Consider the following 25161-nt stretch of genomic DNA (forward strand, 5'->3'; position numbering starts at 1 on the left):
CCCAGTAGTTACCACCAGTCGCTTTGGGTTATTCCCACTAGTTACCACCAAGTTCTTACCAGTGGTAACTACTGAGATTTTTTTTCCCACTAGTTAACACCAACTCGGCTTGGTGGTAACTAGTGGGAATTTTTATTCCCAGTAGTTACCACTGGTAAAAGGTGGGATTTAATTTTCCCAGTAGTTACCACCAAAATATTGTTAGAATTCAATACTAATAAAAACAGTACAAATAGTATAGTATAAATGTAGCGTGCTGCAATAAATAATTATGTGTCAGTTAGTGATTTAGTAAACTGCTTTAAAAGTGATCAAAAATATTAAAACAGTTTTACCAGTATAAGTGTAAAAACTAAAATAGAATAGTCTCATTCTAGTTAAATCGAAATTAACTTATTATCCCGATTAAATTTATCTTATTAAATATAAAGGGTTATTCCCACTAATTACCACCAAGTTCTTACCAGTGGTAACTACTGGGAATTTTTTTCCCACCTTTTACCACTGGTAACTACTGGGAAAAAAAATCCCACTAGTTACCACCAACTCGGCTACTATTTCTCGTTATAAAAAGTATACATATGGCATATTTATTTTACATTATAGTGACCAAAAATAATTAAATGTAGACCTACTTTCGACTACTCAATGAACAAGATACAACGATGTGAGCTATAGCTAAGCAATTTATGGCGTTTGATGATGATATCCCTTTTTATTATACCTAGTGAGTCCTTAGAACCCTTAGATCATTTTAGGAAGGAGATCCACCTTGATTTTTGATACAGTCGGGATGAAAGGTGGGATGATTTGTCCCATACAATCATAAATTTACGCAAGCACCTGTTTAGGTTTCTGCAATAAGTTTGATAACATTTTCGAGTAAATCAAAAGACAGAAATAATTTAGGTAATTAAATATTCAAAATACAAATTAATAATGTAAATATTGACTAATTTTTAAATTATTTTCCTCCGTATAGCTACGTCCCTTAAATCGGATTACGATGTGCACCGAGCATAAGCAATGTTAAAGAGTGTTTACAAATATATTAGACAGTAAAATCTTTTAAATACGAAATAATGTAACTATTAGTCCATTTCTCTTTATCTTTTAATTTACTCGATAATGACACCAAACTTAATGCAGAAACCTAAACAGATGCTTTCATAAATTTATGATTGTATAGAACAAATCATCCCCACCCTTTCAAGCACACCGCACCAAAAATCAAGGTGGCTCCCGTTCCTAAAATTATCTAAGGGTTCTAAGGACTCACTATGTTAAAGGGTATCTCATCATCATCAAACGCCGTAATTCTCATAGCTGTAACTCATATCTTTGTATACTATTCAGTGAACTGGTGGTCGAAAGTATTTATTACTATTATTATTGGGGTGTTGTGGGCCTTTGAGTGACACTTCGACCAAGCTGTGATCTATTGTGACGGCCCTTTAAAGTTACAGGCACTACTAATGCCCGTTGAATCCAGGAAATTCCAGATTCTTTGGGCCGTAATGCTCTGTACCTCATAGGGTTCCAGTATATGTCGCCCTAGGTAGGTACTTCTTTTGGACATTAGTGGTCCGCAGGAGCAGAGAATGTGCATAGCAGTCTCCTCTGACTCCTGGCAGAACCTGCATGTCGCATCTTGTTTTTTCCCTATTTGGAACATGTGTTTGTTCAACTTGCAGTGTCCAGTCAAAATTCTAGTCACCGCACAAGTTTTGTGTCTTTTGAGCCCTAGAAGCTCCTTAGCAGTTTTGCTGTTGAACCCTTTGATTAGAGCTTTCGAGTGTTCTTGTCCTTTGACGAACTTCCACCAATCGATTGCTCTCCTTTTTTCTATGTTGTTGAGCAGAGAATATGCGTCCCGTTTTGTAATTCCACAAAACGGTTCTGGGCCGACCAGGGGTGTGTCTGCGCCCTTCCTAGCAAGTTCATCCGCTTCTTCGTTTCCGTTAATGTCGGAGTGCCCTGGTACCCATCTAAGTATGACTTTGTTGGAATTAGCCAGTGCATTTAGGTTTGATTTACAGTTCTGGACTAGTCTTGAGTTTGACTCAAGAGATTCTAGTGCCAGCAGAGCAGCCTGGCTGTCTGAGTTGATGTAGATATGCTGGTGTCTTAGGTTTCTATCCAGGTTGATCTCCGCACATTTGTTGATGGCGAAGACTTCTGCCTGGAAGATTGAGGCCTGTGTGCCCATGCTGACGCTAGCTCTGAGCTAAGGTCTCTCACAATAGATCCCAAATCCTACATCATTGCCTTTCTTGGAACCATCCGTATACCAAATAAGGCTTCCCTCTTCAACGAACATTTGGTCGTTAGTCCATTTGTCTCTAGGAGGTATTTCTACTGTGTACAGTTTAGTAAAGTGACATTGAGTGTGTGCGTGTCATCTGTGGGCATGCTAAGGGTTCTATTTGCAAAAACCCAGGCCTTTAGTTTGGTTAATGCTTGAGAGCGCCATTTTGGCCTGTTTAGCGTGCAGATTCTGTAGACGCACTGCTTGGCCTCCTTTTGCACCTGCAAGTGGAGTGGTATAATATCCAGCAATACATCTAGGGCTGCCCCCGGTGTCGAGGAGAAGGCGCCTGGTGCTGGTGCTGTTAGACAAGCCGTGCGTTGCAGGCTGTTTAATGTGTCTATTGCCGTCTTTTGGTTGGTTTTGTTACACCAGACTGCGGAAGCATAGGTGATAATTGGTCTCACTACAGCTGTGTATAACCACATAGCAATTTTGGGTCTTATGGCCCCATCTTGCTCCTGCCATGCGACAGCATGACCACATGGGCATTTTTGCTTTTTGTATTATGTTTCTCAGGTGAGGGTTCCAAGTTAACTTTTGGTCGAAGGTGACCCCCAGGTACTTGACCTCGTCTGAGAATGATATTATTTGTCCATTAAGTCTTGGTTCTGTGAGCTTTTCGAGCTTCCGTTTTCTTGTGAATGGAACTATCACGGTCTTGCTCGGATTAATGGACAAGTCATTTTCTCGACACCATTTGAATATAGTGTTTAGAGCTGCTTGCATTAGGTTGGATATCGTGTGGAGGCATGGGCCTTTGATGATGACTACAAGGTCGTCGGCATATCCTTGTGTGTCATAGTCTTGGCCTGACATAATTGCAAGAAGTTGGTCCACTGCTAGGGTCCATAAGAGTGGGGATAGAACGCCTCCTTGTGGGCACCCTTTTGTGGTATAAAATTCATGCTCTATAGTATTGAGGGTTAGAGTGGCTACTCTATTCGAGAGCATGCTATGTACTCATCTGGTGGTGGTTTCGTCTACTCCCTTTGATTTCATACCATTGAGTATGGTCTCTGTGGGCGTATTGTCGAAAGCACTCTCGACATCAAGGAACGCACATAGAGCGGTTTGCTTGTCCTCTAGGGTTTTCTGCACCTTGTCAACCAGGTCAAGTAGGGCAGTCTCCGTAGATTTTCCCTTTTGGTAAGCATGTTGATTTACACTTAGTGGTCTTTCCACAAGGTATTTGGCTCTAATGTGCTGATCAATGATTCTTTCCATCGTTTTGAGTAAGAACGATGTTAGACTAAAAGGTCTGAAGGATTTAGGCTGTGAGTAGTCCTTTTTCCCTGCCTTTGGTATAAAGCGTGCCTTGACCCGAGTCCATTTATCTGGTATAATTCCCCACGCGAAGCTTGCTCGGAATATTCTGGCCAGATGCGGGAGGAGGAGGTCTTGTCCCTGCTGTAAAAGCGCCGGAAACACTCCATCTTCTCCCGCTGATTTAAATGGTTTGAATTTTCCTAATGCCCATTTAATTTTGTTTGGTCTAAAGATGTTAGTTGCCAAATTCCAGTCGGTATTGCGTACCCTATGGATTCGAGGGTTCCTTTGGGCGCAAAGTTGTGTATTACTGGTTGAGTACGAACCGAGGAAGTGGGTGCCTCTGAGCAAGTCCAGAGTTTCCTCTTCTGTGTTTGTAAATGTGCCATCTGGTCTTTTGAGGAGACCAAGTTAGTTGGTTGGTGTCTTGGAGAGTATTTTGTGAATTCTCGCACCTTTATGAGTTTGGGCAATCTCTTCACAGAACCTTCTCCATGACCTTTTTGCTTTCCTGATTTGTTTATTATATTCAGTCAACGCTTTAGCATACCTTTCCCACCCATTCGGGGTGGTCGAGTAATTGAATATGCGACGTGTGGACCTGCGAACGTTTTCTAGCTTTTTGTTCCACCACGTCATTGTGTTAGTAGTTTGTACCTCTTTCAGCGGGCAGGCTTGTTCGTAGGCCCTACGTATGCCTTCAGATATTAAGTTAACTGCCATGTTGAGAGAGTCTTGTGTTTTTACATATTTTGGGACTTCCTTTACACGGTTTGCGAGGTCCGCCTTATAGGCTTCCCATGACGTTTCTTTTGGATTTCAGCGTGTAAGTGGTTCCCTACCTAGAGAGCCTTTAACACTGAACAAAATATGTCTGTGGTCCGACATTGAGTTTTCACTACTGACCCGCCAGTCGGCTAGGCAGTTTGCCGCCTTTTCAGTAGCGAAGGTTATATCTAATACTTGTTGCCTAGCTCTAGTTACGAAGGTGGGCGTGTTGCCCTTATTCAACAAGTGCAGACAATTGGTAAAGATGAATTGGGATAGTAACTCACCCCTTTTGTTGATTCCAGTGCTCCCCCAGATGGTGTGGTGGGCGTTGGCGTCACATCCCACAATAAGTTCCGCCTTTTGTGCCTGAGCGTACTCTAGCGTACTTTAGTCAGTTCTTCTGTGGGATCTTGCTTCTCTCCGGGCAGGTGGGCGGAGCAGACTATTACCTTGAGTGCTCCTCTCCCTTTGAGATCGACGTAGGCAGCTACTTGATCTTCACTGCATAGTTCTGTACCAGGCAAGAAGTTAATATTTTTGTTAAATACGATGCAGGCTCTCGGTTTGGTTCCTTTTTCGTAGATTAGTACCTTTCCTGCTCTGTTCAGTCCTGATGCCATGGACTTGGTGTTGATCCATGGTTCTTGTATGAGGGCGAGGGCCAGGCCATTTTCGCAAAAAAGTTTTTCTATGACCGCTGTGGCCGCTATGGCGTGGTGGAGATTGACCTGGAGGAACATCACCCCCCTGCCCCCGAATGCGTCGTTGTTATTTGCCACCGCGGTGGGCACTGGTGCGCCCTTGGTGGCCCCCTCTGTCTCCTTTACCCCTTGGGCGGTTGTTGCCCCTGGATCCTCCCCGGTTGGCGAGAAACCGCTGCAAGCCCAATGGTCCTGGTTTGGGATTGGATGTTTGGGAAGCCGCCCGTTTTGGACCTGAAGGCACCTTTCGGGCGGGCTTTTGGGATAAGGTGGTAGGAAGGGTAGGGTTTGCATCCTGCGGTGGTGGGTCTTGGGAAAGTTCAGTTTCTGGCTGATGGGTCTTTGGTTGGCCCTTTAGCCGAAACTGGACCTCCCGGAAACCTAAGTTTGCCTTTAGGCCCTTTTTTTGTAGATTCTCCACCGACATGTCGTCTAGAGATAGGGTTACCATAACCCCACTCTTCTCGACTTTGGTGTGGAGAATCTTCCAATACTCTGTGTACAGCCCCTGGTTCTGTGCATAGAGTAGAGATAGCGACTGTCTTACCTTGGAGTCGTCTATCTCTGGGATAAACACCATCCCTATATTAGGCTTGGGAAGCTCATTTTCAGGGATGACCCCGAGGTTGGCTTCCGGCCATGGTTTTAGGGAAGGTGTTATTTGTTCAAGCCAGGCTTTTGATCTTTGGTCACTACAGGTGATGAGTAACCAGCCTGGCTTGTATGCGTAACCCTTGAACTTTGGTCCCTCGTCCATCTCCAGAGTCGCAATCTTTTGCAAGATGGTGTTGCAGAGGGTCTCCAATTGCGCGACACTCAGCGGCTTGGAGTCCTTGATTCCGACTCGGACTTTGGCTGAGGACCTCGTTGTAGAGTTGTGAGGGTTGGGGTTGGGTTGGGGGGGTCACAGTCACCCTTGGGTTCTTGCAGATGTTACCCTGCGGTGACTTCTCCTCCGAGCGCGGCCGTTTGGCCGATTTTGGCTCGGGTCTGGAATGAGTGGACCCGAACTTGTGCCCCATTTTCTTGAGTTCCGCGAAGCTCTTTCCGGACAGTTGTAGCGCCTCCTCATGCGCAACTCCCAGTCCTCTAAGAGCTTTGTAGCGGCCCTTCGCAGAGCCCGTCAATTTCTTGACGGACTTACGTGTTTCAAAGTAGGTTGGTCTGTTGGTCGAAAGTAGGTCTACATTTCATTTTTTTTCTCTATGTTTTTAGACATAAATATGCCATGTGTATACTTTTTATAACGAGGAACGTAGGGCTTTTTCATGAAATTTGGTGTGCATATTAAAATAATAAAAATATCGGCTTTTATTCGGAAAAAACTAAAATAGTTTTTTTTTTTTTCAAATTATTTATATGAAACCGTATAAAATAAATATCAGAAACGAATTTAGCATCCTTGAATTACACGAAAATGATACCAAACTTGACCACATAGCAAAACATTATTTTTTACAAATTTCGGGGGGTTCCCCTTAAGTCAAAATTTTGCATCAAAAATCCGGTTGGCTCCCCTTCCTAAATCAATCTGCGAGTCAAAAGGAGCAACTCTGCAAAAGGAAATTCCATCATCATCATTTGCCGTATCACACTTTTTTGTCGTGAGCGCCACGGACTATAAGAAAACTTAAAAACATCTATACCATATTTAATTGCAAGATCACATTCACATTCCCAACTCTACCAGGTTTTATAGACGTTCGCATTCGCACGCCATCGCCATCAGAATCAGATAAAGTACATAATTATTATTTTACTCTTTTTCTGATTTTTGCTCTTAGCCTGACGCCCTCTTGCTCGTTCGTCGTTCTCAATTTAAGGTTGTTTTATGTGATTTTAATTACTTACACGTTCTTCCAATAAACATATTTTCCAAAAGGACCAAAAGAATAAAAGTTAAATACAAAAAAGAAGTGTACTGTACGAATAGTACTGATGCCCCTCTGGTAGAGTGTTATTACCATCCCGCTAGCGTGGGTATTTAAGCAATCGAGCCAACCAGCGTAACATGACCGAGCGATGTACTACCCGAGCGTAATTGGAATGCGAGCCTATGCTGGTTAGTCCGAGCAGTCAGCCCATCCGAAGCGCGCCCTAAGCGGTTTTAATAACAACCATGCCCTTTACTTATTTAGCCTGACTACAAATTATGAATACCTACATATTCCAGCTCTGCGTCGTGTTATATTAGAATAGAACGAAATGAAGTAGGTGTAAATAATAAAACGAAATCAGTTCTGTCGGTTTTTGACTGATTTGTTTGTTCGTTTGTATAAATATGTAATTCAATTTATATTTAATAAGAAAAATATAATCCGGATAATAAGTTAATTTCGATTTAACTAGAATGAGACTCTTCTATTTTAGTTTTTACACTTATACCGGTAAAACTGTTTTAATATTTTTCTCAAAAATGGACGGCAAAGTCGACTTTGCCGTTTAAAAAATAGGTTGCGAAGCGCGTAGTTTATGGTCAGTCAAAAATTAAAAAGTTAAAAACATTGCAGTCTCGATTTTGGGACTGCAATGTTGCATACAAATTCCATTATTTGTCGAGTTCCAAACTTTTTAAAAGTTGAAATGGCCATATCAAATGAAGGCACAGGCCCATTAAACAGCCAAACAGATGATTAGTACCGCGACTATTTAGCTGTCTCAAATAGGTTGGCGTATTTTCGGCAGAAAAATACACTTTTATTTTTTTATAAAAAAAATAAAAAGGCGGCAAAGCTAATTTTTTCAATTGTTTCTACTTTTTTCTGTGAAAATATATACGTAAGAAAGTTGCTTTTGTAAAATATTTCTATGATATTTATATTTCTTGCACCATTTTTGAGAAAAGCACTATATATGACTCGGCTGGAAGGCTACTTGCTGGCTTCGGATTCAATTAAACGGACTCCCAAGGTCGTCCGTTTAAAACGAATCCTCAGCCTGCAAGTAGCTACTTCCGAGCCTCGACAATAATGTACTATTTGATCACTTTTAAAGCAGTTTACTGAATCACTAACTGACACATAATAAAATTATTTATTACAGCACGCTACATTTATACGACTATACTATTTATACTGTTTTTATTAGTATTGAATTCTAACAATATTTTGGTGGTAACTACTGGGAAAAAAATCCCACCTTTTACCACCAAGCCGAGTTGGTGGTAACTAGTGGGATTTTTTTCCCAGTAGTTACCAGTGGTAAAAGGTGGAAAAAAAAATCACAGTAGTTACCACTGGCAAGAACTTGGTGGTAACTAGTGGGAATAACCCGTCGCTTTGTTTGGAAGTGGGCTTATGTGGTGTAAAAGGTAGCTCAGTGGTAAAGGGCAAGAAAAAAAAATGCAGTTTGTTACCCCACTAGTAAAGTAGACAAAATACCTATAAAGTGAGCGGATCTTGTTCAAAGTAGGGATGCACGGCAAAGGGAGTAAGCGATATTGCTAACTCAATCCGCCTCAGATCTATGTCCTAAGCGCCTAACACTAACACACGGCTGGCAACCAAGTCACACAATTTGGTATCCAACCGTTTATTATACGATAAAAAAATTATGGTTGCAGTCAGGGAACGAAATAACTATTCTATTAAATAAAATCCCCTTACGCTGAATGCCAACAAAATGCATTTAAGCCAAAAATGCCTTAGATCATTTTGGAAAGGAGCTGATACTCAAACTGATCACTGACCACTCACTGACTGACTGAGGATCAATGTCTATGAAATATAGCTAAGAACCGCCGCAAGAAATCTCGCCTCCACGTAAAAAACCGCATCGAAATCAGCCCATCCGTTGGAGGCTACGATGCCACAGACCATAGAAGTAGGATCCATAGAAGGTAGGATTGTATAGAAGTGGTATACGCGTTCCACCGTGAGGGACAAAACATACGCAAATACGACACTGTGATTGGTCGAATTCATTTGTTGCCCACCATTATCACGCATACTAAAAAAAAGGTGGGGAACAAATAAAATGTGAGACTGTAACAAGGACAAAGAATAATAGCTCTTTCGCTGCTACTCCTACTGAAAGATACATAAGACTATCCCGTTCTGTCAGTTACCCCCACCACTCATGCCAGATCCAGGTATATCTTAGATTCATGGTAGGATCCTATAGAAGTGGTACACGCGTGCCTCCGTGAGGGACAAAACATACGCAATGCGACACTATGATTGGTCGAATTAATTTGTAGCCCACCATAATCCATACTAAATTTACGGTGGGGAAAAAATAAAACAAGGACAAACAATAATAGCTCTTTCGCTGCTACTCCTACTGAAAGATACATAAGACTATCCCGTTCGGTCATTTCCGCCCCACCCCTTTTGCCAGATCCAGTTATTTACTAGATTCATGCCACGGACAGAAGCCTCCTCCACACTCGTGCGCGAATCGCGGCGCAAAGCCGCGAACGCGAGTGTGGAGTCTTGAACGCAGACCTGCGAAATCGACTCCACACTCGCGTTCGCGGCTTCGCCCGCGATTCACGCGCATAGTCTGGAGGGGGCTAGACATTGGCGTCAAAGCGTCAAACCCATAGAAGGTAGGATCGTATAGAAGTGGTATACGCGTGCCTCCGTGAGGGACAAAACATACGCAAATGCGACACTGTGATTGGTCGAATTTATTTGTTGCCCACCATTATCCATACTAAAAAAATGGTGGGGAACAAAAAATATGTGAGACTGTGATAAGGACAAACAATAATAGCGCTTTCTCTGCTACTCCTACTGAAAGATACGTAAGACTATCCCGTTCTGTCAGTTATCCCCACTACTCATGCCCAATCCAGTTTAATACTACATTCATGGTCAAACCCCTTTTTTTGAATCGGGGGTTAAAAAACAGAGGGACTACCGCGAAAACCGATATTCGCAAATTGCGGGGATCTTTCTCTTTTACTCCAAGGAAGGCGTAATAAGAGTGACAGAGAAAAATGCCCGCAATTTGCGAACTTCGATTTCGCGGTTATAGCCCAGTAGTCTGAAGTTGGTCTGAAGCCGTATTAGCGAGCGTGTAGTAGGCGCTTAAGTTAACGGAATAACAGTTTCTTATATTGGCATTATTGTTTATATCTTATTACACGCTTTGCAGTTTCAATAAAAGTGGTATACGCGTGCCTCCGTGAGGGACAAAACATACGCAATGCGACAATATTAAAAACACGTTTTAACATTTCTGACAATATACCAAAAACAATCTACGTAATTCGGTCGGGTTATTTGTTGCCCACCATAGACCATACTAAATTTATGGTGGGGAACAAAAAAAAAGTGAGACTGTGACAAGGACAAGCAATAATATCTTTCTCTGCTACTCCTACTGAAAGTTCTATAAGTGTATAGGTAAACCAGAACTTTGGGAGTATTGTCAAGAGGGCGCTCGTTTTCAATTTTATATAGCAACAATTTGTATAGTGGGGACAATGGAAATTGGCAGATGATTTTTGTTTTATTCCGACAACTTTAATAAGTGCGAAGTTTGATGTTTGGATATTTCTTCGGTTTTTACGCTATAAAATTCGTGAATTTTACGACGTATGACACATAAATCAAAATCATCGAAATCTATTTTCTTTTTTTGTTTTCTTTTTTTTAATTTTAATTCCGCCCTTCGCCCTTCGCTAGCAATCCGTGATGCCGATGCATGCGATACACCTAATACACAAATCAAATTATTACAAGACATCAACCAAATCGTGACGACCTGACTATAGTGACATTTGTCCATAAGTTTGAAACTTACCCGTCAATTCAGGTGCTAATTTCGTTATGTTTTCTAATGGAAGAAATTTCTCTCCCGCACGTTTTTTCCCAATAAATAACTATATACACTATTTACAACTTTTTTCTCTGTAAAATCTTAAAATTTCGGCATGATTATTGCAGTCTAATAATAATTCACACGAAACTAGACAAAGCAATGTTTTTGACAACTATCATAGAGGGTAGATGTTGTCTATTATTAAAATTGTTGCCATTGCTAGAAATTAGTACCAACAAATTTCCGTAACATGGCGCACCCTCAATAGATCCTGGTTCACCTATATCTCGTTCGGTCATTTGGCCCCTCCCCCGTTTCATCTCTATATTATTGTACCCATAGACTTATAATATATAGAGACGGTGTCTCAGCGAGCTGTCACTGTTGCCACTTTTGTTTAGTGTACGATTAACAATGAGGCCCACGTTGCTGTAGCCATGTCGATAAAGTCATAGCGATAAACTATCGACATTTCTTGCAATTTTAATTTTACTTCAAAGGCTTAACGATACCTAAAATTACCAAAAACGCTTTTATTCTTTATTGTGGTTATCAGATCACAATTTTATAGTCACGCCCCAGCAGGGAACCAAGGGAAAGTTCAGATATTTAATTAAAATACATGAATACGTCCTAAAATAGGTGTTCGGCAATAATTGAATTATATTATTATATTATAATATATTCATTATCCATTAGCATTTCAATTATGTTTATGTTTAACGAAGATATTGAAGCTTCAATTAATCGCTATTTCGTTCCGCTGTGTAGCGTTTATCGATATATAACATGATTAAAATCGACTTTTCACATCCCTAAAAGAGCACACATATACGCTTTTACGCACACATACACAGCCTGGGCGCATCAAGAAAGGCAACACTTGATTTGAAGTCCACCTTGTCAACAGTATGGTTGTCCTTTTTTGACAAACGGCATTTTTAAAAGAGCGAGGAGAGAGAAATGATACTAGTTGCTGCGACGTGAAAGAGAACAGAAAACGTTGGGCCCTTGATTGTACCTCTATGTATGTGCACACAATGTATATCTCCATAGACAATTTGATTTTTTCATCTGACTAGCAATTATTTGACTTGACTGAATGAAACGAAGATTTTAGTAGAGGTTATGTTTACTGGATAATTTTGTCGAGTCAGGTACATCGTTAATAGTGTAAAACTAATAATTCAGATACTAAGCACAACGCGAAAATAACATAATGTTGGTGACACTAAAGACTTTGCAACAACAAACGTTTCAAGTCGAGATCGATCCAGAAGAAACCGTCAAAGCACTCAAACTAAAAATTGAAGTTGAAAAAGGTAAAGACTATGCTGCCGATCATCAGAGACTTATCTACGCTGGGAAGATTCTGTTGGACCATAACAAGCTTGATAGCTATAATATAGACGAAAAGAAATTTATTGTTATTATGGTAACAAAGCCTAAGGCGTCTGAAGTTCAAGCGTCATCTACTTCCGCTCCTGAGGCCGGTGAAAGTGCGTCTACAGAAAGTGGTGACAGTAAAGACAAAGCTGCCGCTGAAGAACCGCCTAAACCTGCGACTGCCGCGGAACCCGAACATGCAGCCGAAGTGCCTGCCGCAGTCGCAGCCAACGAGCCCGACTTCGAGGCCACCGTGCAGAGCATCATGGACATGGGATATAACCGACAACAAGTAGAGCAAGCGCTGCGCGCTTCCTTTAATAATCGTGAACGAGCAGTGGAATACTTAATAACAGGTATCCCTGAAGAATTACTTCAGGAGCAAGATGTTGATGAGGGGTCTGATGAAGACCCATTAGCGTTTCTTCGCGACCAACCCCAGTTTCAACAAATGCGAGCTGTTATTCAACAGAATCCTAACTTATTGAATGCTGTGTTACAACAGATTGGTCAGACAAATCCTGCATTGCTGCAAGCTATTAGTCAGCATCAACAGGCCTTTGTTAGAATGTTAAATGAACCTGTTAATCCTAGTTCTGGTGCAGCTGCTGCTGTTGAAGACAGTGCTGCAGATGCCCCCCAGGCACAGCCCCCCAACGTCATCCAAGTGTCACCTCAAGACAAAGAGGCAATTGAAAGACTAAAAGCACTAGGATTTCCAGAAGATATGGTCATTCAAGCATATTTTGCCTGTGAAAAGAATGAAAACCTAGCAGCTAACTTCTTGCTGTCCCAGAATTTTGATGACTAACATTATTGCTCTCATACATTGTTTTCAAAGGAGAGATGACAAATAATATTATACAAAAGTATATTACAAATGTTGTTGATCTATGTCAATAGCCTAACTAATAGTTCATTGCTTGTATATTTCAAGTGTATTTTTACACTGAGTTTCACAACAATTTGTCATCATTTATGTCTAATAAATTTCTTATTGTTCACTCATATACTTGATTATTTCTTACCTTTTTTTATTAATACCAACAGGCAATGATATTTATGGCACATGGCATCAAAAGAAGCCTTTTTTAGTTCCACCCATAGTCTAATAAAACATGGTCTTCTATTCACAGAGTGACACAGGCCTACGTCACAATAACATGGCCGCTATATATAGTGCTATCGCATATTATCATATAGCGCTGTCGCATGATGACGTAGGCTTGTATCACTTAGGTGACCTAGAAAAGACGGGAATGGAGTACCAGGCGGAGTATATTATTATACCATGGTTCCACCCTTGTTTAAGTATATAAAACAATAGTTTTCATACATTCAAAATATTCAAATTTACACTAACTAGTTTTGGCTTTGATGTGACTCGGATTGTTTAAAATTAGTATCCTATCGCCAGTGACAATTGAAAGACAACTATTTATATTTTAGGAATCCAGTAACTGCGTAAACATAATGTAAAGTACCCATTGAAAATGACCAGTCATTGGCATCTATTTTTGTCGGAAAGTCACCAATACCACCTTAAAACAATGTGTTATGTAATTATAAAACAAATAAGCCACATAGTAAATAATGTAGGTACAGTCAAGTATTAAATATTAGACACAGAAAGTGCCGAAAATATGTACACACTACCTTAATGTATGGGTAATAAGGTCGTGTACCTATATTAATGGGACTTTGTCCGTGTCGATATTTAATACCTTGACTATACTCTAGTGAACAAGGGCTAAGACCTTCGGCATAATTATTTTATCATTTTTATAATAATTATAATGGAAGTAGTACCTACTAATCTGCAGTCAGAACCAGTATACTGTATTCTAGATCTAGAAAGTCACCGAGCTACTTCACTGGAGTCCAATTCTTGTTGAGTCAACATCAACACTGATTGCTTGGACTACATTTAGTTCGATATCGATGTCATCAGAGAAAAATAGACTCTATCCAAACGATAAAAGGGTTGTAGGTAAATTTGATTTGTTGTTTGCCTCCATACTGTGGTATCAATCCATTACGCTTTATTCTGTCTACATAGTGTCTGCCTAGTGCACCATTTCCTTATTTATGGCAATTCGATGAAAAAGTATTAATTTAACTTGGCCGATACAATTGTTTAGCATTAGTTAGCTTTATAGTACTCGTACTAGTGCTTAGAGCTAATAAGCACCAGTACTAGAAGTGAACTACTGCTATATTATATTGGTAGCTCTACAAGTCAGGTTGCCGCACTATTGTACCTGAATTTAAGTTGCTTTATAAGGAAATTAATGAGTGTTTTTAGTACCTATTAAAAAGATACGTGCATGCTTGTTTGCTTGCCTTCTTCAGGTAAAGCCATTTTTATGAGTGAATACCTACCATGTTTAAATGTAACGAATAACTCTTAACGGTTGGTCTCTATGGTGTAGTGGTCGAAAGGTTTGGCTACTTGCGAGATACGTATTATGATAAATACAAACTTAAAGGTAGATAGATTTAGTCCCAAACCTGAGCTACCGTTTACTAGAAAACTATAGCGCCATAAGCACAACTGCCTAGCTGAAAGTGTTACTATGTATGTAGTAGGACTGAAGTTGTACCAGTTCTACCAGTAGTATAGATATGAAGTACAAAATATGACTTGTCAGTCCAGTCAGGGTAATGTCGTAATGTTAAGAAAATGTTATTTTTAGTAGAGATGCACCCGATATTCGGTTACTATCCGGTATCCGGCCTATCCGGCCATTATTTTAATATCCGGCCGGATAGTGACCTACTATCCGGCCGGATACCGGATAGTGACCTACGATCCGGCCGGATACCGGATAGTAACATTGCTTGATTTCGGAGTAAACAATTTGGATTTAAGAAACAGTCACGGATGACCGTGACAACTATGAAACCGTTTGATTATGAAATCGTACTCGTTTATTATTTAAAATCAATTTAAACTTTCAACTGACTTGCATGCGCACTCATTTCGAAGTAACCTAGAAATGAGTCCGCGCGTACGATCACTAGGAAACAGATCAAACCTGCACAGTGCGCACCGGAAACACCGAAATGAAGGTATATTTCCGCCGGCCGAATATTCGGCAGCCGGATACCGGATATTCGGCCGATGGTCAGGCCGAATATCCGGTATCCGGCCCGGCCGAATATCCGGTATCCGGCCAAACAACTATCCGTTGCATCTCTAATTTTTAGCACACACATCATCACATAAACGTAGAAATAATCATGACTGATGTGTTCTTGCCAAGGCTATTATACCACTGGCAGCCACTACCAGGAAACCCCTAAAATTGCGTACCTGTGCCTACACAAGTACTCACCAAAACGCGGGCGCCCACCACGGGGGAACAAAAGGAAGGCGCTTAGCACACTGGATCCGATTCGCTCGTCGCTCCGATGTGTGGGCGGGATGTCGCTATAATATGCGCATAGCGTTGTCACGCTCAAACATCGGAGCGACGTGCGAATCGGATCCAGTGTGCTAAGCACCGAAACCTCATAAGTCATAACGTATGTTTACTCTACCAAACTAGTATAAATATTGTGTAATAATAAAGGTGGAGTAGTTTCGTGTTAGTATTGAACATATCTAAACAGTAATAGACGCACCAATCCGTTAAGCTCTAGGTTTTAAATGAAAATAAAGAAAAAACATAGTAATACATCAAACAATTAATATTATTGATATTTATAAATAGCATTAAGTTAACATAAAAAGCTATGTTGGTATAAACTTTATTCATTCTAATTTTAAAGGCACTTTCCACAATGTCTAATAAACTTATGATCACTTGCCATGATCGATTATGTAACATTTAAGTAACAGATTTAAAATCTTAATAAGAATCTATTTAAAATAAAAAAATAGGATTACATCGTAATATATATCTACCTTTTTCACAAAAGAAGCGTGATCGTGTATTTACCTCAATCATGGCGGGGAACACAATGTTTATTACATTTTTACTTGTTAAAACAATCATTAAATATAAAAATACATGATACATGTAAGGTAAAGTAGGTAGAAGTAAAATATACATCTCAACTCAACAGAATATGATTAGGCTCCAGCAACCAAATGTAATTGACATTTTCCATCGAGTAAAACTTGTGGCTATATACTTATCATATATTAGCAGTATCATGAGCAAGTGCATGCTGGACAACTGACTGGCTCGTTTCATTACCGCATACTTATAGCTTTATTTAAATTTCATCGCAATGCCAGTAAAAATATGTATTATTATTTAATAAATAAAATAGACATCTGCTTAGGAGACAAAACTATAACATTAAGTCAATAGTTTAGGTAAATCCATATTTCTTCTAATACGGCTACATCTAATTGCTATTTACTTACGTGAAACTTGAAAGGATGAAACTCACTGATAAGTAGGTATTCCGTAATAATACAAATTAATTTCAACAAAAATGTGATCCATGTTAAATGATTCTCCGTATCCACTTATAACATAAACCTAATTACAAGGATTTAAACTTTTATACAATCTTTACAAATCTTACATTATCTATACACAATGTACATATTTTTATTTTCCATTTCATTATATTTTTATTCATTTAGTAGTAGAAACAGTAGATGTAACTGTACATTGCAATATGGCTATTGCACAAGAAACTAAACATAAGCTTTGGCTTGACCGTTACAAACACGTCGCTTGGCGGAAAAGAGGACCTCTCTTGTCAGTAGAATCTAATAAATACATCAAATTATACATCCTCCTGAACATCCAATGTCGTTTATAACAGCCTCGTCATGACTTGACGAGATTTATTTTATTCGTTATTTACTTGAGACAAAATCAATCGTTACTATGTACTTATTCCCATACGAGAGTATGGTCGCTATTTTATGTCACTTAATTCAAAGCTTACCTTTTTTGGTAAACTATTATTTGATTACAATCTATTGAATGTTTGTAAATAAGAACATTTAAATATTAACAACAATAGGCAAGTTTTTATACAAACATAGTTCTCAAATCAGAAAATAGTTAAATACCAACAGGATTAGTGACCTAACATAAAATAACACCATTCCAAGAGGACGTTAATAAAAACTCCCACCTTCTGTCATTTCCAGTAAGATTATGGTTGTATACTGTCCCCCAATGAATATTGAGTCAGTAAATATTTGAAAATATTATGGTTTTTAAATTAACACCCGACTTAGAAAATGGCACACAAGTCGACTTTGACCAAGAAACATCAAATAATTTAAGAAAATTAAAACAGATTTCATCATTCTTGGAATGATACAAATTTAAAGTATTGTTTCAAGTAAAACGGTGTTACCATTACCACATCATCCGTGAGTAATAATGACATAGTTCATAAAATTATAATAACATTCACTGTTAAAACATATGACTTCCTTTAAAAAAAACCAACAGTAAATTATAAAACAGTCGCTAACAAAACCAACATTTATCATTATCTAACAATACTTCGAATTAAACCAATAGATCTTAATCGTAATTCACAATGAACAGTTCGACATGTTTTTATTTATATTACAATTAATCCTATGCCTCGTCACGAAGTGTAGACAAAGGTTGGACGGGCGCGCGCCGAGCGCGGCGCCGCCGACACGAGTGTAACAACTCTCCAAATGCAGCGCAGCACCGACTCGTGTGCCTCCTCGAGGCTCTCACAGCAGGCAGCGGCACACCGGTTAGCCAGCTGGGCCTCATTCTGTTTTTTGTTGACAGTACAGTTCTTTTAGAGACTTTAACTCTTCTATTAGAGCCTTGTTTTGGTTTTCGAGTACGGCGACCCGGTTCTCCAGGCATTTGATGTACTCCTTCTTCTTGCGCCGACACTCCCTGGCGGCCTCGCGGTTCTTCAGTAACCGGAGTTCCCGCTTGCGAGTCTGGTCTTCTAGAATAGGACCTAAAATGATAGTACGATTTGTTCGTGTTTAGGATAAGGGAGTTACCACACTTATCGACGCAGAATCGCATTAGCCCTATCAGAAAATAACAAAGCAGGAAGATCAAAACTATGGTCGCTCATTTCGTTTCGGCTCGGACAAGGCGGTTTAACTACCTACGCCGCAGACGATGGCGAAACATTTTCAGTGAAACCCAAACGGCAGAAATTATATGAGTAAATGAGGGACGTGACCTTTACAAAGCTTGCATTAAATCGCACCTGATTTTAGATACATTTGCCGGCTAAGTCGCACAGACGTTGATTTGCCCGATTTAGGCGGCCAAAAGTCGGTTTTCCAAAAATCTACATAGAGATAAATAATTAACACGTAGGGATAGCCCATTAACCCAGGGTCATTATGCTACCCCTTCTACTCCTTATAGGTAAGTATAACTAGCGCAGGAAGCGGTCAAAGTTTGACTACCGCTCATCGTGTACGTTTCTGTTCTCAGCGCTCGTAAAGTAACAAGTTTTACTCGTATAATGTGAAAAAAAAATCTATTGTTTTTTAAACAGTGATTTTAATGGATTCTAGTAATTCAGGTAAGAAGCAATGTAAAAGTATAATATGGTACTATATTTTTATTATTTATTGTTTGACCGTGTTAAACATGACCTTGCACAATCGTTAAGTTTTTCATAAATTTTGATTTTTAATCGTCATTCCCAGTCCGTCCCAGGTCTAATTTTTTCGACGTTAGTTACTCTATATACTTAAGTTTGTTATCTTAAAAAACTTAGCAGTGCCTAGGCGTGCCTTTTTAATTTAGACGCTTCAATCAATCAATCAAAAATATTTATTTGCATAAATAAGGGTACAAATAAAAGCATTTAAAGGTTGTTTGTCAAAATTCGTGTTTTTCACCTTTTTTTTTATCTTAAACTTGATTTAGCATTGTTTTTCTTTTTGCAGATCTACCTAATGCCTTGAGAAGTAAAGTTTTTACTCGAGAATTTATTTTTCAGCAGATAATTGGCCAAAATTTGCCATTATTTTGTGAAAATATGGATAGTTATTAAGAAAATTTTATACTATCACATGGAGACAGGAAAGGTCACACACAATATCTAAAGCATACATTTTCACGTATTAAATCACACATGAATGAAATGTAGCAGAAGGCAGGGAAAAAATAAAGAGATTTTTAAACCATAACCAGTCTTGGTTGGAAGGAACTTTTGAGATTTCGGTAGCGACTCATACCACATCAGGTCGGCCGTGTAAATCGTTTGAGAATTTAAGGAAGTGAAGTAAGAGAAGAAAAACAGAAGAAGTTCGTGCCATTTTACTTGATGATATCATTGTTTATGCTACGCAATCGGTTATCCAAACAAGTCGGAAAAGGGATGCCTCAAAAGTGACGCTCTATTACCCATTGGACAGTTGTCTCAAGAACCAGCAGAACCCCGCAATATACATTTCAATTTTCGAGGCAGCAGTATAATTTAGATGTATATAATAGGCTTTTACTGCCATCAGATACATTCATTAGTTGTTTGAGACCAATGAAACAAACTTCATCCTAACGCAAAGCATTTCTGTCTGAGACAATCGAACTTTTGTTGTATGCTCAACCATATTTGCCGGAACAGGATTGTTTGGAAAGTGAAAGAAATGAGAATGTTTAATTATCTTTAATAACAATTAATGTTATACTTATACTTAACGCATTTTTGTTTATTTTATGTAGGCATGTCGATAAATGTAGCATGTAGTTTTGTTCTTATTGTGACTATTGTTGTTTTTTAAACATTTTTACGATTATTTTGTTAAATTAAGAAAATATAACACCTTTTTTACATCTGTTTACTTAGTATAAGTAATTAGAATGCATGTCAGATTAAATGTCAATTTTTAATTATTTTTTAAAAAATATTTTTGTTTTTTTTTACAATTTTTCTATTTAATTATGAAAATAATAAATGCCTTTTGAGAAAAAACATATTTCCGTATTTTTTGTTCCATTTAGAAATGATTTACACCATAAAATAATTTTGGGCGCCTAAATCGGGCAAATCAACCTATGTGAGTCGGTTAAACGAATTCAGTTGATCGATCAAAAGCCGGAATGTATCAAAACGTTAACCATTATACAAGAAATTTGGTGAACTAATGATAATGTGTTTAGTATTCCTGATTCCAATTCATCAAACGGGCGCTTTGTTAAGAACTTTAAAAAACATTCAATCTCTTTTAAAATTTAGTTTTGATGGGCAAATAAGGTAAGCTAGACATTATCCAAAACTTTTTATAAGGGATAACGGGCCGGTCCCTGAGAGCCTACCGCGAACACCGATGTTCACAAATTATATTACGCCCTAATTGGAGTAAAAGAGAAAGATGCCCGCAATTTGCGAACTTCGGTGTTCGCGGTAGGCCCTCTGCTTGCAACACTGACATGTCTCGAAGACATTTCGCGTCGATAAGTGTGGTGAGACGGCAGAGCGCCGAGCGTATGGTGTCGGTTGTAGGTACTAACCCGGCACGTAGAACTGTCCGTCCTGGTTGGTGGTGGCGTACTGGACGATGGCGCCGCCGCCCGCGCCGCCCGACACCGCCAGCGTGTGCAGCCCGCCGTCCGTCTGCAGCGCGCCTGCCGGGATCACTGCAACAACACACGGCTCCAGTCACTCCAGGTCTTAACACCATTAATGACATTGCTTGGTTCACTGGTGATCTCAGAATTCCTAACAACTGCGCGCAATCAGAGGACGGGATGTGGAACTTAAATTGGTACCTATGCCTTCTAATCTGGTTCTAATCAACCGAACTTGGTAAGACATTGGAATATCATCTTTGAACTTAGTTCTCATCGCATCGCAAGGTTTGTCGGAGGTGAACAAGTTTAGGGCCCTTTCCTTAGCGCGACATCAGTATTGCTACATGTTAGGAAGGAATATTACATACTGCACCGATTCCGCAAGTTAGGTCTTAGTGTCATCTCTGACTATACCCGTGTATTTGTTGAGGTTAGTAATATACTGGCTCGCCGGGCGTCTACCGCCGGCCCCAATATTACGGTTCAATGCCAATAATCTATGTCAGCAAATCATCAGCCTCAGCAGCCGAAAGTGTTGACAGGGCCGCTCCTACAAAGTGTTTGAATATGAATGTCGATGGGCGACAGGCCTACAAGGCCAGACATCTAGATCTCGTCCATAAACTTGACCTCGAGATCTGTCACAACAGTGCGTTACCAGAGATCATAAAAATGTCTAGCCCGAAGCGATTCGCTCGATGTTTAATAACCGTCCCATGTAAAACATCCCTCACTCAAACATTACAAACAAAACTACATAATAATTTCATGATTAGTTACAACCAAATATAGGACAAGAAAATCAAAGTTCCAACTATATAGGACAAGAAAATCTCAAACCATCGATCGGACGATCATGTTATTTTCCTTATTTTTAATCTCGATTTAATGGTAACGGTACAAACACGCGTGTCAAATTCCAATCATGAAATCGTATAGGTATGTAGCACTTAGTAAAACAAACATTAAACAGCCTATTGAAATACTACCTGAAATACAAACGGAACTCTTTGAAACTCCATTTGTTAGTGACTTTGTAACGATCATAAGTTATAGGTATTTTCTGAACACAATGTAAGTATAGGTACTTACTTCTACTTACACACATACGATTTTTATGGCAATTGTGAGTTTGGTAGGTATATAAAGATTGTGCTCTTCATTGGGTTGAATACATTTGTGCCTTTACATATATTATGTACCTATCTAATGCAGTTTGGTGAGGTATCCGTCAATTAATTTCATCACACCAAAAAAACGGACGACACTCCTGATGTCTACATTCTTTTATTGACCTACGTATATTATAAAATGGATGATTGTCAGCTGCTATATACCATCTCTCACAATACTCAAAATATCTTAACACTAGCTTTGTTTGCAATTCGAATCTTTTAAATAAGTTGCCGTTACATATTTCTGAGCATGTAAGTAGTGCAAATATTTTTGCAGTCGATTGTATTAGTTACTGTATTACTTTACACTCGTTAAATTTAATAACTTGAATACCTACTACATTCTCGCATTATTTTCAGTTGGAGGTTTTTGTATGACGTCACCGGCACAACTTGTGCCGGATTACGTCACCGCGAGGAATAACAATCAGTGGCCGCGGTTGATGACGTCATCGTACTCCTTATACTATTGAAACAAATAAACTTGGCTTATACCTTATTTAAAATGAAAGAAAAGCTAGTATAATAAACTGTAATACCATCGCCTCCCCTTCTGTTCCCTCCCTTTATTTAAAGTATGTAAGCAGTGGTGACTTTTCAACAAGACTATGGGATAAAATTGGGAACATTTCTTTTTTCAAAATTTTACGGCTAATACTGTGCTGTTTTGCAGATAAATGTGTAAAAATATATATGTTACAGAATAATGATTACTTTATTCTTTATTTATTTATTTATTTAATTGTTTTGTTGAATATTTTTTAAATTTAGCAAATGCTAATCCCTAATCAAGTAGGAACAATGAAACCATTCAAACACATGTTCTATAAATTCGTGTAAACTAAATGTATTTCTTCTGTTTCAGTTCAGGTAGTCAATTTTTAGTGTTCCATACAATTTTTAATAAGTTAATACCTTTAGAAAGTTCCATATATTTGTAAAGGTAGTAGTGTACTCATAGTATTGTACTTACAAAAGTAAGCCTTGTAAGAATTGATGAATCAACAAATGATCAACATACAACTCGAATATCATTAACAGATGACTCAATTTCAACTATGTTCAAATTAAAATTAATCCAAACTTAAATAAGGACTCTAGTACAACCATATCTGTTTTAGTATTCTACTTAAAGTTATGTTTAGAAAAATATGCACACAAATGAGAGTAGCCCAAAGCCCTTGTTACTACTAGACTATGCAATAAAAAACTGACAAATAGAATTATATGAGCAATGTTGTAAATTAATAGTTAATAACCAATGTGTGGTGAAAAAACATAGAGTGATGACGCCAGGTGGTGACAACCACACAGGGACAAGATGATTTCATGATTGAACCTGGTTAGTGACACAAGTCGCACACAAACTGAGTCTGCAGCAGAACATTTAACTGACCTGGCGCAAATGATAAAGAGGATGACAGCGACACTTCATTCTCGCATCCTGGTCTAGACCCCATGCGATTGTCTGTAATGTTAGCAGGCTTTATATGCTTGAGAACGCAATTTTGTTGTGTTAAATTTTCTTTGAATCCATTATTTACTTGGACAATAATATAGAGAATATTTTTCTTGGAGTAGTATGACATTTTAATTAAGTCTTCACAATCATCTGGATACTGAATTTAGGACATAAGTTTCACCATAACCCAAAGTTTTATAAATCTGCTGCAAAAAATTTACCTTAACTGACTTAAAAAGCACAATCTTTATACTTTATACATAACACACAATAAAAAAAGGAAAATGTTCCGAATACGTAATTATGCAAACATACCACAGCATCTAGAAGGAAATTGAATAAGCATATTTGTGTGACTCACCAGCAATCTCTGCTCCACCCAGATCATTCAATATTTTCCGGTATGATGGCCGCCGAGTCAGCATTTCCCGATACTTTCTTTTTGGACTGTCATCATCACTACAGCTGTCATCACTGCAGGATTGCCCCTGGGAGCTCAGTAATGTATTTGGCTCAGGTTTAATCTGTAAATAAATGTATACAATAACACTAATACAAACAAAACCCAAAATTAAAAATAGAAAAGAAATAAAAACAAAGAATAAAAAAGAATTAGGTCACTTGGAAACACTTTAGAATCATAACATTCCAGAATGAAATAAAGGTTAAAAACAAAAATATTACCTGCAATGTTTGCAGAGTTCCCTGTGTTGTGTGGATAACTGAGCTTGGTTTGCTGACAAGAATAACATTTCCTTTAGGTAACTGCACAGATTGAATATTTGAAGCTGTCTGAATCACGGATTGTTGATTTGCTTGTATCACCGATTGCACCTGTAAATTTAACAATCACAATTAGTACTAATTCTTAGTATATGACTTTCCATAATACAAAGTACTGTGTGAAACAAACATGGATGGGTATATTTATGTTTATGATAAACAGAATGAGTGATAACAACAAACCTGTGCGGGCGCCTGCATGGTGGTGACGGCAACGACGTGCGGCGCGGGCCCCGCCGCCGCGCCCGCTCCACTCGCCAGCGGGTCTGCTCCACCAGCGCCGCCAGAAGTTCCGTTCTCCTCCACCATTCCCTCCATGCCAACTAAGGCCACCTAAAATATTCAAGGTCAACTTTCTGTGTATCCCTTCCTTGGTCTTGTGTACACACAATATTCTTATAATCAATCGTTGCCGTCTGGTTCTTATAAGACTGTCTATAGCGATATCCTAAAACGGACTCGTCGCGTCATAGTTGCGAAATTTTCCCTATTGCGTCTATTAGCATGAAGGAACGCGACGTATTTAACGTTTCGGGCATTCATACAGAAGGTTGCATGTGATCTATTATTGTGGATTATATCCATATTCGCTAACCAAAATTTTAGACCGTGACAGGTAGCAAGTTCTGTCTTCATTATAAGCACTCACCAGTTACGTATTCCTCGTCACCGTCTATGCTGCGTCCGGAGTGGGCGAACGGGATGGTACGTAGTAGCCACGTCAACTGCGAGAAGACTCGTCACTGGCGGAGACCTATGATCTTGTATGCGTCATAACAATATGGCCGAAAATTGTAGGACATGCGCGCTTTCCACCTACGGTAAATACTGACAGCGGGAAGTCATCATAATATCAAACTTCACTTCGTAGTTTTTCGTACCATAAACCACAAGCGTATATATTTTGGTGATGTAATATGATAAAAACTTAAAACTGTATTAAAAATAATAAGAAAACATAGCTGCCAAATGCAAAAGGATAGAAAAAAAAAGTGGACGGAATAGTTCTAGGAGTGTAGGAGTG

At 39.0% G+C, this 25161-nt stretch overlaps 3 protein-coding genes across 8 annotated transcripts in view; 1 reads left to right on the forward strand and 2 right to left on the reverse strand.

The window, feature by feature from the left end:
- Positions 1-1680: 1680 nt before the first annotated feature.
- LOC134793142 (F-box only protein 21-like) overlaps positions 1681-25161 on the reverse strand; it is a 155441-nt gene continuing 131960 nt past the window's right edge. Inside the window, exon 12 of the transcript XR_010144496.1 lies at positions 1681-2307. The gene's annotated coding sequence lies outside the window, so the exon portion shown is untranslated. The remainder of the gene's footprint in view (positions 2308-25161) is intronic.
- Positions 11893-13212, forward strand: LOC134792850 (UV excision repair protein RAD23 homolog A). Its single transcript, XM_063764268.1, has one exon. The coding sequence runs from the start codon at positions 12038-12040 to the stop codon at positions 13013-13015; it is 978 nt and encodes a 325-aa protein (XP_063620338.1). The 5' UTR covers positions 11893-12037; the 3' UTR covers positions 13016-13212.
- On the reverse strand, positions 15883-24991 carry LOC134792851 (cyclic AMP response element-binding protein B). 6 transcript variants are annotated; one of them, XM_063764271.1, is made up of 7 exons: positions 24787-24991; positions 24321-24470; positions 24039-24188; positions 23716-23878; positions 23289-23360; positions 20658-20783; positions 15883-18120 (listed from the first exon to the last, which is right to left on the reverse strand). In XM_063764271.1, exons 2-7 carry the CDS (start codon positions 24453-24455, stop codon positions 17933-17935), a joined length of 834 nt encoding a protein of 277 aa, XP_063620341.1. In that variant the 5' UTR covers positions 24456-24470; positions 24787-24991; the 3' UTR covers positions 15883-17932. The 6 variants fall into 6 exon arrangements, with proteins under 6 accessions (XP_063620341.1, XP_063620339.1, XP_063620340.1 ...); XM_063764269.1 differs by having other exon boundaries at positions 15883-18135; XM_063764270.1 differs by having other exon boundaries at positions 15883-18123; positions 24787-24990.

Source organism: Cydia splendana, chromosome 8 (assembly GCF_910591565.1).
Source record: "Cydia splendana chromosome 8, ilCydSple1.2, whole genome shotgun sequence".
NCBI lineage: Eukaryota > Metazoa > Arthropoda > Insecta > Lepidoptera > Tortricidae > Cydia > Cydia splendana.

Excerpts from the sequence above, each read along its gene's own strand:
- LOC134792850 (XM_063764268.1), top strand. The coding sequence starts at position 12,038 with ATGTTGGTGACACTAAAGACTTTGCAACAACAAACGTTTCAAGTCGAG.
- LOC134792851 (XM_063764269.1), bottom strand. The coding sequence starts at position 24,455 with ATGGAGGGAATGGTGGAGGAGAACGGAACTTCTGGCGGCGCTGGTGGA. Across the intron at positions 24,189-24,320 it reads CCATGCAGGCGCCCGCACAG|GTGCAATCGGTGATACAAGC; the intron begins GTTTGTTGTTAT and ends TTAAATTTACAG. Across the intron at positions 18,136-20,657 it reads CGGACAGTTCTACGTGCCGG|GTCCTATTCTAGAAGACCAG; the intron begins GTTAGTACCTAC and ends CTATCATTTTAG.